General features: G+C 43.9%; 1 protein-coding gene across 1 annotated transcript; it reads left to right on the top strand.

Annotated features, from left to right (window-relative positions):
• The first annotated feature begins 335 nt into the window (after window positions 1-335).
• Window positions 336-16,909, top strand: LOC122941908 (gastrula zinc finger protein XlCGF17.1-like). The gene is made up of 3 exons (XM_044299406.1): window positions 336-465; window positions 13,521-14,326; window positions 16,859-16,909. The coding sequence occupies exons 1-3, from the start codon at window positions 336-338 to the stop codon at window positions 16,907-16,909; spliced, it is 987 nt and encodes a 328-aa protein (XP_044155341.1).
• The last annotated feature ends 853 nt before the right edge of the window (window positions 16,910-17,762 follow it).

Raw genomic sequence — 17,762 nt, 5'->3', positions numbered from 1 at the left:
GATTATGCCCATTCCAAGGAGGTAAATAAGCCACGGACCAAAATAACTTTGGCTTACCGGCTTCACAGCCTTGGGGCGGCCAGCAAGGGCAACAGGTACAGAAACAATGTAATGTTATATACACACAATGTAATGTTAGGGATGGAATTTAAGGACTTCTCTCCCTGCATTGCAAACTGGTTGGAATAATGAAGCAATAAGATCGGATTTATACAGGAGACCTTCAGATATTTGGGTCAGATAACTCCTGCTGCCCGGTTATTTTTGGTCATCATTCTAATTACTGATCTTTTCAGGTCATATAAAACCTTCCACACGACTTCTCTATCCGTCTGATGACTTCTACGATATTTCTTTCACAGCTTGTGAATCTGGGTGAAGATCTGAACAATATTAATCCTACAGAGACCTATGTGAGGGGTGATGAGCAGAGTACAGAGGACATTCCTGCAGATAACCGTCCAGGTGAGTAGTAGCCACTAAGTAAAGCAGAGAGGTCTCTAAGATTCTGCTTCTACAAATAAAAAAAATAGATATATTGTGCAATGTGGGAATAATGATATTACAGTTATTATTATTATTATTATTATTGATGAGTATATATGAAAGTATAAAAGAAAAAACATAAATATCACATACGGAGAGACTTGTACACAATAACAATTACTAATAATTACTACTAATAATAAAGTTACTCCCAAGACCATTTGGTAACTAAACCACAAATTCTTATCCCTCTGCCGCTTTTTTACAGCTGCCCAGTGTAAGCGCTGCACAGGTTCCCACCCCCCGTTCAGCGGGGAGCGGGGTCCCGGCTTTCACATGAGAGCCGCGGCCCTGCTCTAACAGCCCGGACTGGCAGTAGTGCCAATACAGGCTGTTTAACACTTTACATGCCGTGGGCAATTGCGCCTGCCGCATGTAAAGTGCTGACAGAGGGAGCGGTCTCCCTCTGTCTCCCATCGGCACCCCGTAAATGCCGATGTGTGTGAAGGCTGGCTGGGGTCTCATGTAGGCCCTAGACCAGGCTTGAGTAATTTCCAGCAGGCTGCGCCCCTCTGGCACAGCTTGCTGGTCAATGTCAGAATAGCACTGATATTAAAATGCAATGCACTATAGGGATAATGCATTGCATTTTAAAATCAATCAGATCTGTTATAGTCCCGCAAAAATCAAGCCCACACACAACTCTATAGAAAGAAAAATAAAAAAGTTATAGCTCTTGCAACAGGACGATGAAAAAAGGAAGAAAAACGCTTCGTCAGTAAGGCCCAAAACAGGCTGGTTAATAAGGGGTTAATGATTGTCTAAAGAATGTTCTGCCATGCTGAATGTGTGAGAAATATGGATTAATATTTGTCAGCTATGTCCCCACAGCCACCATTTTCTGAAAGATAGCAGAGGTAGTGAACTCCACAGAAGGGCCACGCTTCAAAGCCTCCGCCATATGGCAGGGAAATTTCTTGCAGGCCACCTTTGTTTACAATTTCACACCCCATTCAGCCAGCATGGATATGGAAAACCTCCCTGCAGGGGGTCTAAGCCATTCCCCAGTTCAATCAAATCTAGCAGACAGCATGTAACTGGCGATTTATAAGGAATTATGAATCAACCGGCCATCACGGGCGCAAACCGGATACATATTTGTGTACCGGTGGCCACGATGAACATGCCCATGGTCTTAGTTTGGTGGTGGGATGCCAGCGAAGGGAGATATACATATCTCCCCATAGAAACCAAATAACGGTACCATGTTTCGACTCTACTTGTAGCCGGAACCCAGGCGGATCTGTTGGTCCCAGAACCATCCCTCTGTGATGTTCTGGTCTGGAGCTATGGGCCCTAATGGTTTTTGTTGTGGGTCCTTGGATGCCAGCCCAGAAGAGGAGGAGGTGATCCAGTTTCAAAGGCTTGTGCCAGCAAGTGGGCGTGTCTTTTCTCTGAAGGAGGGTCACATCTTGCCATGTGTTTAGAGAGACTTGCAACCAGCTGACCTCACTGCCCTCCATGTGAATACAGCAAAGGACTAATCATAACCCAACGGAACATTCATCTACCCGGTAACTGACTTGTGCTCTTCGTAATCCTGTTTGTACCATTTGATTCGGTTTCGATACTATAAAAAAGTATTGTGATACTCGATACTATTCGATACCACGTGAAAAAAATAAAACAAAAAAGCCACATGCATTCCGCATTTTAAAAAATAGCGAATCACGCAGATTATTATTATTTTTTTATATTTGAATAGTTTTGACTTCTCGGACGTGGCGATGTTTATTTAATTATTGTTTATATATTTTATATGTAAAATTGGGAAAGGGTGCAGTGCTCCAGACTAAAAAAAAAAAATAGTAGCCATTGCCTCCTGAACTGAAAAATTTAGGAGCCAAATTAAATCTTTAGTCGCCAAATCGAAACCGAAATAGAACCCACAATAGATCAGTCTTATCCTATTTTTTGGGGGTGACATGGTGACAAAAAAATGGCGAATCGCATAGTTTTTATTTATTTGATTCTGTTACGGCGCTCACCGAATAGTTTGGACTTTTCGATCGCAGCGCTACGTAATATATTTATTTATTTATTGTTTATATATTTTATATGTAAAATTGGGAGAGGGGGAATTTAAACTTAATATTTTAGGGTACTTTCACATTAGCGTTTTTCTTTTCCGGCATAGAGTTCCGTCACGGGGGCTCTATACCGAAAAATAACTGATCAGGCATATCTCTATGCATTCTGAATGGAGAGTAATCCGTTCAGGATGTCTTCAGTTCATTCATTTTGACTGATCAGGCTAAAGTTAAAACCGCAGCATGCTACGGTTTTATCTCCGGCGAAAAAAACCTGAAGACTTGCCGGAATGCCGGATCTGGCATTTTTCCCCGTAGGAATGTATTAGTGCCGCATCCGGCATTCAAACTGCCGGAATGCCGGCTCCGTCCTTCCAGTCTGCGCATGCACAGACCGATAAAAATGTGACTGATCTGTTCTTGCAATGCATTTGTAAGATGGATCCGCATCCGGATGCGTCTCACAAATGCTTTCAGTCACATCCAGATCGGCGGAACTGCTTGCCGGATCACACCGGCAAGCAGTTCCGGATGCGTCCTGGGTGCATTGCGGCAAACCCGTGCGGGTAGGTATGCAATTGCAGTCAGTTTTTACTGCAATTACATTCTGTTCAGTTATTATCGCGCGGGCGCAATGTGTTTTGCACGCGCGTGATAAAAAACTGACTGTGGTACCCAGACCCGAACTTCTTCACTGAAGTTCAGGTTTGGGTTAAAGGTTGTGTAGATGTAATTATTTTCCCTTATAACATGGTTATAAGGGAAAATAATAGCATTCTTAAAACAGAATGCTAAGTAAAATAGGGCTGGAGGGGTTAAAAAAAAAATTATAATAATTTAACTCGCCTTAATCCACTTGTTCGCGCAGCCTGGCTTCTCTTCTGTCTTCATCTGTGAGGAAAAGGACCTGTGGTGACGTCACTATGCTCATCACATGGTCCATCACCATGGTAATGGACCATGTGATGAGCTCAGTGACATCACCACAGGGCCTTTGACAGGTCCTGAAGAAAAATCAGGAGACCGGCAGCTACGCAATCAATTGAAGGAGGTGAGGTAATTATTATTATTTTTTTAACTCTCATTGGCACTGTGCCACCAATATTTATTATACTGGGGTGTTGGGGGGGGGGGGGCGCACTGTGCAACCCTTGAAGATAACTGACCTGTTAATACAAATACAGGAGGCGGGTGCTGGAATCAAATAGCCAGCACCCAACCTCTATGACAGGGAGCTGCGATCCGCTGCAGTTAACACCTCAGGTGCCGCACCTGAGGGGTTAACTGCCGCTGATCACAGCTCCCTGTCAGAGGCAGGATTTCGGCTATGCGATTCTGCTGCCGGCACCTGCCTCCTGTATTAAAAGTTAAAGACGACCTTATATGGGTTCGGGCTTTGTTAAGCAGCAGGCTACATAGAGGCGCCCAGGGATGTCCCAGCACTTACTATTATTCCTGGGTGCCGCTCTGTTTGCCCACTGTGCCCCATTAGTGTCTCCTCTCCTGCTCCATATGTTAATTGCTATCGTAGCAATGGGGAGGAGACATCAGCTTCTCTAGTGGGCGTTCCTTCTCCCTGCGCTGCGATTGGACAGCACTACAGCCAGGGAGAAGGAACGCCCACTAGAGAAGCTGATGTCTCCTCCCCATTGCTCTGATAGTAATTAGCATATGGAGCAGGACTGCAGGAGACGGTAATGGGGCACAGGCGCACAGCGGGCGAATGGAGCGGTGCCCAGGGACATCTCTGGGCGCCGCTCTGTGTAGCCTGCTGCTTAAAGTCCGGACCCATGAAAAGTACTATCATTGGTGGCGCAGTGCGCCCGCCCCTCCTCCGCCCCTCTTTCCCCATTGGTGGCAGCGACAGCAGCAGCACAGGGGGAAGGGAGAGACTGCTTCCTTCTCCCCTGTGCTGCTGAAGGAACATGAGTGCGCCGACAGCAGCATGCTCATGTTCAGAGATACTAGACTGCGCAGCAGTGCAGGCCAGTATTGAAAAAATGGAAATCCTGGTATTGTATCGATACCGGGACAAAAGTATCGATTGGGTATCGGAATTTTGATACCCGCAACAACCCTATTTGTAACCTCAGACCACTGTATAATATTCTTTCTGTATATTGTGTTATCTAGTGATCCCTTAAGGCAATTAAATATATAATTTAATCTTGTACTGTCTTGTATTTCGATCACGAATCTCCACGTCCGTGTTTCGGGCTAGTTATAAGGTACCGCGGGTTGGTTTCTCACCCTATATAATCCCATTAGCGGACCGAGCTTATATCAAACAAGAAGCTGGTGGCAGATTACCCGGGCTGAGAAAGCGCTGTTTCACTGCGGCAGTGAAAAGGTTCTTTCTGCTTGTTGCCTCTCTGTGCCCGCGTGGACAGGAGGTGTCTGTTTAAACTGTACCAGGCTGACCTTACCTGCTCCTCTGGGAGAGCATAACATCACGCCTTGGTAACCAGGGACCATACCACGTCTCGTGACCTCGACGTAGTTGATGTCAAGAGGGCACAAGGGGTGGTATCCCTCACATATAATGCATTTGGGAAAGCAAATCATCAAGATCTGCTGTTTATATCTAAAGGTGCATTTACACCAACAGATTATCTGACAGATTTTATGACCAATCATTGGTCAGATGGCCGTTGGTATCTGGTGGGACCTTCCATCGCCCTTTTGTATCAGTATAAATGGTGTCAGTAATACTATATCACATATTTAACATTCCCTAATTGACTCTTCTGATTGAGTCATCAGAATTACACCTGAAATTAATTTCAAGAAATAGTTCATCTGTAGTGATAGAATTTTCATTATCATTGGATGGTGTTTATTTCTGAATCGCAGGCCCTTAATATTAATCCACGAAAAAAAGTAAGATTTTATGGAGCGCGCCTTCCAGTTTGTTTACTTGAGAGTGACAGGACTGTGCTTCCTACTGTCCATTCTACTCTCCTCCCTCCGAGTCCAGCTGCTGTATCTGTCATCCATTATAGCCCAGGTCTCATTCCCCGGCCTGCACTCTCCCCAGCAGCAGGTGTGATACAGTGATGTCATTGTACCTGCTGGGCTGAGAGGGAGAGCGCACAGACCAGAGATAATCCCCCGGCCTGTGCGCTCTCCTCAGCTCAGCAGGAGAGATGACGTCATCACATCACGTCTGCCGCTGGGAAGAGCATGATGTGCTCGGTATTACTTTTTAACTTTTTAAAGTACAGGAACCTCACTGATGTAAAGGGTACACTAAGGGACAGTACTACTGCAGAAGGTGCACAAAGGGGGCATAGCTGTCGGGCCACTAAGGAGAAGCATTATTGTAAGGGGCATAACTATTGTAAGGGGGCATAAGTAGTGATGGACGAACATCGGCCGGGACAGTTCGCGAACGCAATCGCGCAAACACGATCAAATGTTCGCGAACCGCAAGTTTGTGACGGGCCCCATTCACTTTAATGGCAGGTGAACCTGTGAAAAACCTTCAGCTCATATTTGCAGCCACCAAATACTTAGTAGAAGTGTGCAAATAGTCCCACAACATGGACAGTGACATACTAGAGGGGGATCAATGAAAAAAATTCCCACAAAATATGTACAATATGTATTTTAATCAGGGGCCATTTTTATGCATCTTAAAGGGAAATTTTCTGAAAAGTGCCCTGTTGGAGCCTAGAATTTTTTTTATTTTAGGCCACAGGAGTACGGGCCTTAAAAACTGGGCATATTCACCTGACATAAAATAAATTGTGATTATGTGGCAAGAGGTACATAATGCGGTCACTGAATAACAATTTTACTGTAGCCCACTTCTTTTTACACTTTTTTGGGGGGGCAACTGGTATATCACACCAGTATAAATTATTTGTTCCGATTTTGTTTGTCACTATCTGTAGCTGAGGTAACGCAGCTAAACAGCAAACAAATGCTGCACTACCCAACTGCACTATATAGAAAGTATATAATTGGTATATAACACCACTGCTTCAATCCATTTTTTTGGGGGGGGCAACTGGTAAATTACACCTGTATAAATTATTTGTTCCAATAGCGTTTGTCACTCTGTGTAGATGCGGTAACTCAGCAAACCCGCAAACAAATGCTGCACTACCTAAATGCACTATATAGAAAGTATATTATTGGTACATAACACCCCTGCTTCAATCAGTTTTTTGGGGGAGCAACTGGTAAATCACACCAGTGCAAATTATTTGTTCCAATAGCGTTTGACACTCTGTGTGGCTGCAGTATCGCGGAAGAACCGCACACAACTGCTGCACAATACAATTGCACTATAATATACTTTTCCATACGCCTCCCGAACGGCACTAAGCAGGAGAGTTTACCTCGCCTCCCAGGGACAGGAAACATCGTGGAGAACCAACCTTTAAAAGCCTCCTCCCATGTTCCTTCTCCAGCTGTTTCCTGTCCCTCTGGGATGAAGTGGAGAACAGAGGGGGGTTCTCTCCTGCTCATTACCATTATTGCGCAGCCTAATGCCTCTTTTCTCCCTGGCCGGGTGTCAGGAGGGCTGCAGCCATATGTCGGATCCCGGGGCAAGACAGAGGCCCTTCCAACATCTAGGTGTAAGCCCTGCAGTTTGCAGGCTACTCCGGGTGACGTGGTCTCCATTTGCGGCCTGCGTAGGAGAATGCCGGCAGATTGAGAACTTCCAGGCCGAAGTTTTGCGAGATTCGGTCACGTGGGTGCATGCACGCACGCATCGTCTGCGTGCGTGCGGTACTACGTGACCAGGAAGTAACAGTTAAATGCCTGCTAGAGGCAGAGAAGGACGCCTGTCTCAGCGTGCGATTTACAGATCGGACAGTATGTCTTTCTGCGGATCTGCCCTCAGACCTTCTGAAGGCCCTGAGCCCGGTAATCCTCCTCCTAATAGGAGTAATTTTTATAAATTTATATTTAACATCTCTCTGCTCACCCCTGCCATTTTAAGTTCACTGGGGGGGCTCTGTTCTGGGTGAAGGCTCCTTTCACTGAAAAAATTTCCTTTACGAATACTGCCTAAAGGAATCTTTTTCTTTTAATTCTTAGGGAAAACCCAAGGTCAGGGAATCCTCTATTAAAAGGAAATGTGCCATCTGTAAAAAAAACATATAGCAGGACACTCCAAAAAGACACTAGTGGACAGTTTAAGATCCATTATTGAAGAAGAAGTTTCCTCAGCCTTCGAAACCAGGATAGCCTCCCTCCCTCAGGCGCCCTCCACTTCAAAATCCATTCCAGAGACTCCTCTAGAATCTGAATTTGATTTGGATGAAGGCAAAGTATCCTCAGATTCAGAATTATCTGACAATAATTCTGTGAGGCCCCTCTATTCTGTTGAAGATACTGACTCCTTATTAAAGACTATTAGAGCGGCCATGAATATTGAACAAATTAAAGAATCCGTCCAAGATCACATGTTTAGGGTACATGTTTTTCTGGTACACAAAAATATGAAAAAATGTATTGCTAATGAATGGAAAGACCCGGAGAAAAGATCAGGAGTCTCTCCAGGGTTTTTAAACGCAAGTACCCCTTCAGCGAATCAGACTCAGCTCACTGGGATAAAAACCCACGAGTCGATGCCCCAGTTGCCAGGATTTCAAAAAAGTCCTCACTTCCTTTTGAAGATGTGGGACTCTTAACAGAGCCCATGAGTCAATCCTTAAGAAATCCTGGGACACTTGCACCGCTATGTTACGTCCCAGCATTGCGGCTACTTGTTCTGCCAGGACCCTCTCAATGTGGCTTGCCCAGTTAGAAGAGCATCTGCTTGTCGGTATTCCTACGGGAGACATTCTAGCCTCCCTCCCAGTCCTTAAGCAAGCCACTAGTTTTCTGTCAGACGCCTCTGCTGATCTGGTAAAGCTATCGGCCACCTTGGCTAATTCAACCAGGAGGTCTATATGGCTATGGTCATGGTCAGGGGATAACACCTCTATGAACAAACTATGTAGTATCCCCTGTGAAGGAGACAGGCTCTTTGGCTCCATCCTGGATGATATCCTGAGCAAAGCCTCAGACAGGAAAAAAGGGTTTCCATCAGAAGCTAGATTCTTCCATAACCACCGGTCCTTTCATCCCCAAAAGAAAGGTAGACCAGACCACAGGAAAAGGGAAAGTACGGGTACATGGCAACCATCCAGGGGCAGAGGAAGAGGATTTCCCTTCAACCCGGACAAATCTTCCAAGCAACCCGGACAATGACGCCAGCAGCCGGTGGGAGGAAGACTCCAAAAGTTTCTCCCAGCCTGGGAAAAAATTGCTAAATCTCTGTGGGTCTTGGATCTGATTTCTCCAGGGTACAAAATAGAGTTTGCTTCCCCTCCACCAAAAAGATTCTACATAAACAAGAAACTTTGCAAAAAAGATCAATCCCTTCTAGAAGTACAGATTCAGTCCTTGCTCTTAAAACAGGCACTGACAACAGTGCCCCAGGATCAGGAAGGGGAAGGCTTCTATTCATCGGTCTTTCTGGTGAAAAAAACCGAACGGCTCCTACAGGGCAATTATAAACCTAAGAGACCTAAACAGACATGTTTCCTACAAAAAATTCTAAATGGAAGCAATAAAATCCACTAGCAACCTATTGTATTAAAACTGCTATATGGGGACGCTTAACCTGGCCGACGCCTACTATCACGTCCCCATCTACAAAGAACATCAAAAGTATTTGAGGTTTGCAATCTATCTGGGCAGCCGTCTTGTTCATCTTCAATTCCAGGTACTTCCATTCGGCATCTCATCCGCCCCTCGGGTGTTCAAGAAAGTCATGGCGGAAGTATCGGCTTGCGTCCATCAGCAGAAGATCCTGTTCATCCCCTATCTGGACGACTTCTTGATAGCTGCTTATTCTCCGGAAAACCTTCTCAGCGATTTACAGGTAGTCAAAAACACACTTCATTCCCTGGGGTGGATATTAAACCTAGAAAAATCAGATCTCTTTCCTACCCAGAGGAAATAATTTCTAGGCGTTCTCCTGGATTCCCGGGTAATAGCATGTTTTCTCCCAGAGGAAAAAATTCAGGACCTGAGGTTAAGAATCCTGTCTTTCAAGTCGTTACCAAAAGTCTCCTTCAGAAAAATTATGGCTGTCCTGGGGCTGATGACTTCAACTATTCCCTCCGTCAAATGGGCACAGTTCCACAGCAGACCTCTACAAAAATGTATTTTATCAACCTGGAACAAGCTCTCTTTTGCTGGACAGGAAAGTGTCACTCCCGTTTCGGATCAGAACGACCCTGGTGGTTAAAGAAGGATCACTTGGCTCAAGGAGTTCATTGGAAACCACAGAACCCAATTGTGATTACCACTGACGCAAGCAATTTAGGTTGGGGAGCTCATTGCGGAGACCTGGTTGTACAGGGAGTTTGGAAACAGTCGGACCTTCCCATTTCTTCAAGCAATTTTCCTGGCCCTAAAGGCTTTTTCATCAGCCATACATCAAAAAGACGTAAAGATTTTATAGGACAACAGTATGGAAGTGGCCTATGTAAACAAGCAGGGGGGCGCGAGAAGCAAAAAACCTCAACCACACATCTTACCTTTTTTTCTCCTGGGCACAGGTCTGGGTAAACTCTATTTCGGCGGTCCATCTCAGGGGAAAAGAGAATCAGCTGGCAGACTACCTGATAACCCCTAAAGTCAGGGGAATGGTCCCTGAACAAGAGGGTCTTCCAACTTCTGTGCACAAAATAGGGCACTCCAACCCTAAATCTGTTTGCCTCGAAATCGAACAGACGGGTAGATCAATTATTTTCCCTGTCCTTTCGGGACAACCCAAACTGGGTGGACGCATTGTTGATCCTACTATATGCCTTCCCCCCTATATCTCTAATCCCCAGAACCCTAGCCAAAATAATGGAGGACACATGCGACATAATTCTGGTAGCCCCATTCTGGCCAAGAAGGACTTGGTTTCCCCTCTTGTTAAGCCTAGCCAAAAGGGACTTCTGGACGCTTCCTCGGATCCCGGATCTTCTTCTTAAGGGCCCTGTTCATCATCCGGATGTCCGGCAACTGAATCTGACTGCCTGGAGACTGAGCGTTCCCTCCTAAGAGCTAGGGGTCTTTCAGATGCGGTAATCAACACTCTGTTGTACAGCCGTAAGCCGATCACCTCAAAAATCTACCTTAGGATCTGGAAAGCCTTTCTGCGATTTTCAGAGCATTGTTGGGATCCTTCAAAGAAAACAGAAATTAAAACAATCCTCGATTTTCTGCAGAAAGGTCTTGCGAGCGGTTTAATAGTTAGTACTCTGAAAGTTCCGATAGCAGCCCTTAGTGCCTTTTTGGACTCTAAGCTAGCTGAGGTGCTTCTGATCAGGTGTTTCTTTAAGGGTGCCAGTAAGCTTAAACCTACAGTCAGAACCATGGTTCCTCCGTGGGACCTTAACCTGGTCCTTTTCTGTTCTAGTGGACCCTCTGTCACGACCATGGTCATGGTCGTGACTCCTGAACCGCAAGCTGTTGCCTGCGGTTTGGTTTGGTTGTTCAACCACAGGTGAGGTCCGCTAGTATGTTGCCTCACTTGTGGTTGCCGTGGGCAACAAGTTGTTATTTTGTATGTCAATGTATAGCAGCCTGAGCTGGTGCTAGGCAGCTTGCTGCAATGTGCATGCGGTTGCGCCTGGCAACCTGTCTTTATTAGGTGTGTTTTTTGTATGTCTGGTGTGCACAGGGTTTTAGTTATGTGTGCACTTTCCCCTTTAAGTGGCTTCCATCCCTTGCCTTGTGTAGGAAGGGTTAACTCCCTCTTTGTGTGAACACTGGGTGTGTCTGTGTGTGGGTGTGGCTACATGGGCTATTAAAGCCTCAGTTGAGACCTGATGTCTGAGGGGTACTTCAGGCATGTTGCTGGAGTCATCCTCCTGGTCTTTTACCATCTGCCAGTGGGGGCCACCCTTGTGGTAATAAATGTTGTTATGTGATGTTAAGTTTATGTTTATGTGGTGTCTCTTATTTTTGCAGCTATGGTTCTGGCTTCCTGTGTGTTCATGTGTGCTGTGTCCTTTTATGTCTGTGTGTGGACTTCAGCACTTGCGCTCAGGGATCCAGTCAGTGTGTCTGTGGCAGGTAGGGGTGGAAGTCTTTCACTCTCCTGCCATATCCATAGTCTGTTTATGTTTATATCCCCTTGCAGCTCGGCCAGTTTAGACTCCTGTTTCTCCGCATCCAGGAGGAACAGGTTGTCTATCCAGCTTAGCTCAGGGATCGGCGGAGGGTTAGTTGGGATCCGAGGTTCCTGAGCATGAGCCCTCCTACATTCAAGGTCGGCTCATGCAGCTAGGAGTCAGGGTCGGATTAGGGATGCGTTAGGAGGTGACCTGCTCCCTTATTCTGTTGTCCTGGCCGAGCAGCGACTAACATCACGTGGCAACGCACGGCTGAGGGTTTCCCCCATCCTCAGCCGTGACACCCTCCTTTTGAACCCCTCTCAGAGATACCTCTTAGCCTGCTCTCCATTGCCATCACCTCCGCTAGAAGAATAGGCGAAATCCAAGCCTTGTCCTTTCTCCCACCATACTTGACAGAGCTAGACGACAGGATAATGTTAAAACACGAACCCTCTTTTCTTCCTAAAGTGTTTTCTAAATGTCACTGCGGCCAACAGATCTATTTGCCTACCTTCTGTCCACAGGCCAAGACTGAAAAGGAAGCCAAATTCCATAACTTGGACGTTGGAAGATGTGTCCTGGCCTACCTAGAAGCCACAAGGGACTTCGCCTACTGATCCAATTTGCAGGGAAAAATAAGGGCCTCTAAAATGAAGTCTCCCATTGGATAACAACTGTTATTTCCAAGGCATACAAAGAAAAAGGTTTTTCTCCTCCATCTCAGCTAACGGCCCATTCTACCAGGGCTGTCTCTATCTCCTGGGCGGAAAATTCTTCCGCCTCCCTGAGTCAAATATGTCAGGTGGCCACCTGGTCTTGCCCAAACACCTTTTTCAAGCACTATAGGCTGGACATTGCCTCCAACAGGGACCTCTCTTTTGGACGCAAGGTTCGGTCTGCGGTGGTCCCACTTTAGGGGGCTTGATTAATTCTCTGTTAATCCTCCTGCTTAGTACCATTGGGGAGGCGTATGGAAAAGTTGATAATTACTTACCGGTAATTAGATTTTCCATTTAGCCTCCACAACGGCACTGGTATTTCCCACCCTTATGATTTCTTATGACAATTTTCGATGTACCTTGACTAGTTTTGCATGGTGCTCTGTTTCTTTCTTTTTCTTTAATAAACTCTTATGTTCAGTATCATCTTTAAGTTACTCCCTACACTGGCAAAAGACTGAATGTAAAATGGCAGCCAGATCAGGTTTATTTATAAGGTAGGGGGTATGTCCATGTGCTGAAACATCTCAATTGGCTGTCCTGTACCACCTAATGGATGTGTCATGGGTCGAAGTTCTTCACAATGTAAAAGAATTTGGCGGGCGCGAATATCGCCATATGTTCTCTTGTTTGGCAAATCGCAACGCACAAAGTTTGCCGCGAAACTACCACCGGGCAAACCGCAAGGCCATCTCTAGGCATAAATACTGTTTCAAGACAACAAGGGGGCATTCTCCTGAGGACACTAAACAGGAATTCTACTGTGAAAGGGACTCTTAGGGTAGATTACTATGGTGTGGGGAACTAAGGGGACATTCAGCGCCTCTTATCCAGCGCTAGGAAATGTTTTATTTATATGTATTTAAAATGACTGGGTGAAGGTTGCAGGGAATTTGCTCAAGGTGGGGGCAAACCTGGCCTAGTTATGCCCCTCAGTCTACTGTTAGATCATGATCTTTTTGGCCACCACTGTTTTAGTCAGTTAATTCTTGTATTTTGTGCCATGCCTTTATGTAGATTTTTTTATTACTGAAATGTAATACAATTTCAATAGAATATTATGGTATATTATTAATCAATAATAAAATGTATTTTGTTATTGGCAGATGACTGTACCAGGAACTTAGAGAAACATCTGGTATCTTTGGATTTTGAAGTAGATGACTGTGGTATCACACGAGATACATTTGAAGAGCATGCCAATATCCAAGATATATCTTCATCCAATCACAGCAACAATGCATCATTTGATTCTTTTAAACAAGTCCGATCTTCTGATTCATCACAGACTGTAACAGAGAATAAAAGTCACAGAAGAAGTGCTAAACATCCAACAGCACACCTAGAAGAAAAGCCATTTTCATGTTCAGAATGTGGTAAACGTTTCAACTATAAATCACCTCTTGTTATACACGAGAGAACTCACACAGGGGAGAAGCCATTTTCTTGTTCAGAATGTGGGAAATGTTTTACCAATAATTCAGCTCTTGTTACACATCAGAGAATTCACAGAGGAGAGAAGCCATTTTCATGCTCAGAATGTAGTAAATGTTTTACGCAGAAAGTATATCTTGTTGTACATCAGAGAGTTCACACTGGGGAGAAGCCATTTTCATGTTCAGAATGTCGGAAATGTTTTAACCAGAAATCAGCTCTTGTTACACATCAAAAAAGTCACAGAGAAGAGAGGCCATTTTCATGTTCAGAATGTGGAAAATGTTTTAAGCATAAATCAATTCTTGATAAACATCAAGAAACTCACAGAGAAGAGAGGCCATTTTCATGTTTAGATTGTGGAAAATGTTTTAAGCAGAAATCAAATCTCTTTTCACATAAAATAACTCACAGAGAAGAGAGGCCATTTTCATGTTCAGAATGTGGAAAATGTTTTAAGCGGTTATCGGCTCTTGCTGTACATCAGAGAAATCACACCGGGGAGAAGCCATTTTCATGTTCAGAATGTGGGAAATGTTTTAACAATAATTCACATCTTGTTGTACATCAGAGAACTCACAGCAGGGAGAAGCCATTTTCATGTTCAGAATGTGGAAAATGTTTTAAGCTGAAATCGGCTCTTGTTGTACATCAGAGAAATCACACCGGGGAGAAGCTATTTTCATGTTCAGAATGTGGAAAATGGTTTAACAATAATCGAGATCTTGTTGTACATCAGAGAATTCACACCAGGGAGAAGCCATTTTCATGTTCAGAATGTGGAAAATGTTTTAGGCAGAAATCAGCTCTTGTTGTACATCATAGAACTCACACAGGAGAGAAGCCATTTTCATGCTCAGAATGTGGGAAATGTTTTAATCATAAACAAGCTCTTGTTACGCATCAGAGAATCCACACAGGAGAGAAGCCATATCCATGTTCAGAATGCAGTGAAAGTTTTAAGCAGCTATCAGCTCTTGTTTTTCATCAGAGAGTTCACACAGGGGAGAAGCCATTTTCATGCTCAGAATGTGGAAAATGTTTTAAGCAGAAATCTGATCTTGTTATACATCACAGAAATCACACAGGAGAGAAGCCATTTTCATGCTCAGAATGTGGGAAATGTTTTAAGCAGAAATCGGCTCTTGTTAAACATAAAAAAACTCACAGAGAGAAGCAATCTCCATGCTTAGCCCTTTAGTGACCTCCATTATGTGTTGTTGTTTGTTTTATTCTTTTTATTGAAACATTTTCAATTTTTTAAACATGGACAGAAATGAAAAAAGGGATGGGAAATATACCAAGTTTTCTGGAATTATACATCGTTTTAAATAGTCTATCTATATATAAAATTGGTTTCTAGCAATCATCATATTAGAAAATATAATAATAGTATGATAAAGAAAAGACATGAAAAGGGGAGGGAAAGGGAAGTTTAAGTTTGAAGAGCGCCCAAAGTACCTTTTAAAGAGGAGATTAGGTACGAGGAGGTATACTTAAATGGTCTGACTATCTCTGAGATTTCAGAGGGGATGAAATGCATGGTCAGAAAAGTCTTCCATTTTCGGAAGAATTTAGTAGCAGAGCTCTCTTTGTGCCTTTTTGCCTCGATCTGATCATACCTGAACAGTATATTCAGTTGTGAAATCACTGTTGATATGTCTGGCATTAAGCTGGAGAGCCAGTGGTGTAATACTACTCTCTTGGCCACCAGCAATATCGAGTGGAGGAAGAGAGGAACATTTTGAGGGCGAGTAGCTTGGTGTGTTGGAAGGCGAATATAGTGAAACAACAATGTTTCAGGTTTGAGGGGGAGGTTGATCAACTAGTATTTCCTGACATATACTATCATACTTTCCCAAAATGTTGAGACCTGAGGGCATGACCATATGCCATGCCAAAAATCTGAGGCCGGCATTTTACATTTGGAGAAAGAGTAAAGAGCATGGGTTAATCAGATCTTAGGAAATGATTTATCCGAAAGAAAAGAACTTGAGGTGCCAGTGGAGTAGAAGTGTTGGTGGTGAGTATACCACTTAGTACTTACATAGTAATGTATATAAGGCCGAAAAAAATCATTTGTCCAACCAGTTCGGCCTGTTATCCTGCAAGTTGATCCAGAGGAAAGCAAAAAAAAAAACTGTGAGGTAGGTAGAAGCCAATTTTCCCCATTTAAGAGGAAAAAGAAAATCAGAATAACTCCCGATCAACGACCAATCTCTAGTAGCTATAGCCTGTAATATTATTACACTCCAGAAATACATCCAGGCCCCTCTTGAACTCTTTTAGTGAACTCACCATCACCACCTCCTCAGGCAGAGAGTTCCATAGTCTCACTGCTCTTACCATAAAGAATCCTCTTCTATGCTTGTGTACAAACCTTCTTTCCTCCAGACACAGAGGATGTCCCCTAGTCACAGAGCCAGTCCTGGGGATAAATAGATGATGGGAGAGATCTCTGTACTGACTCCTAATATATTTATAGATAGTTATTAGATCTCCCCTCAGTCGTCTTTTTTTAAATGTGAATAACCCTAATTTTGATAATCTTTTAGGGTACTGTAGTCCACCCATTCCAGTTACTACTTTAGATGCCCTCCTCTGAACCCTCTCCAGCTCTGCTATGTCTGCCCTGTTCACAGGAGCCCAGAACTGTACACAGTACTCCATGTGTGGTCTGATTTGTATAGTGGTAGAACTATGCTATCATCACGGGCATCTATGCCCTTTTTTATGCAACTCATTATCCTATTGGCCTTGGCAGGAGCTGCCTGACAAGTTTTTACAGCTTAGTTTGCTGCTCACTAAAATTCCTAGGTCATTTTAGCCATTTGGGACAATGAATGATGTGATCTGGGAACCTGAAAGAGGCTGGAAAGTTAAAGCCATATATGGCATTATGCATCATTTTGAAGTAAGATTCCCGCCATCTCTTATTTATGACACAGGAGCGAACTTTTGCGCACCCTTCCAGGATTTTGTCGCTGATCTTATTTGTTCCCATTTGTAGAAAATCTTGGATGGTCAAACTTTTGTGGAGTTGCCAGACATGGCTCTGTAAAGTTCCAAAAGTGATACTTTTCGTGGAGAGCTTCCCACAATATTATCAAAGATGTTTGAGAGTACTTCTTTGGAGAAGTCACAAACTTTGTGCCTGCAAAATCCTAGCACTTGCATTATATGAAGAAAGTGAGAGTCTGATAGTTGGTATTTTTCCTTCAGTTCCCGTGGAGACAACCGTTGTTTCTCCTCCACGTGCATCAGATGTACCGCCCTAACTATCCCTCTGGATTTCCAGTCCCCAGATAATCTTACATGTTTCCCTTGAGGAAACTCTGGATGATTCCAAAGCTGCATTTTTTTTTTAGATTGAGTGGGGAAGTCTGAATGCTTTCCTGATGACTTTCCATGATACCACTGTATCTCTTATCAGTACTGAGTTCTTGACCTCTGGGGGAAGAGCAGCCAAGTTGGAATGTGGGAAAGACACCAGGCCCCAAGGAGCCACTAGGTTTTGTTCCAGATCTTTGTTGGAGATATGATCTGTGTCATGAAGCCAGTCCATAAGGCTTCCATAGCATCAGTTTTTGTAGTGATATCCGTGGACGCTTCCTCAACCATATGAATTAGGTGGCTGCTTTATTGAGGGTGTTTACGTCTGTATGTTTTAACAGTATTGGGAGAGTTTGTACAGTCGTGGCCAAATTTTTTTTGAATTACATAAATAGTGGAAATTGGAAAAGTTGCTGCTTATGTTTTTATAATAGCAATTTGCATATACTCCAGAATGTTATGAAGAGTGATCAGATGAATTGCATAGTCCTTCTTTGCCATGAAAATTAACTTAATCCCCAAAAAACCTTTCCACTGCATTTCATTGCTGTCATTTAAAGGACCTGCTGAGATCATTTCAG

Source organism: Bufo gargarizans, chromosome 6 (assembly GCF_014858855.1).
Source record: "Bufo gargarizans isolate SCDJY-AF-19 chromosome 6, ASM1485885v1, whole genome shotgun sequence".
Lineage (NCBI taxonomy): Eukaryota > Metazoa > Chordata > Amphibia > Anura > Bufonidae > Bufo > Bufo gargarizans.
Note: the sequence above shows the minus strand (reverse complement) of the source record. Positions and strands in the feature narration are given on the sequence as shown.

Coding starts and splice junctions, on each gene's coding strand:
- LOC122941908 (XM_044299406.1), top strand. CDS start 336: ATGACTTCTACGATATTTCTTTCACAGCTTGTGAATCTGGGTGAAGAT. Junction 466..13,520: donor TCCTGCAGATAACCGTCCAG/GTGAGTAGTAGC, acceptor TGTTATTGGCAG/ATGACTGTACCAGGAACTTA. Junction 14,327..16,858: donor AGCGGTTATCGGCTCTTGCT/GTACATCAGAGA, acceptor TCCCATTTGTAG/AAAATCTTGGATGGTCAAAC.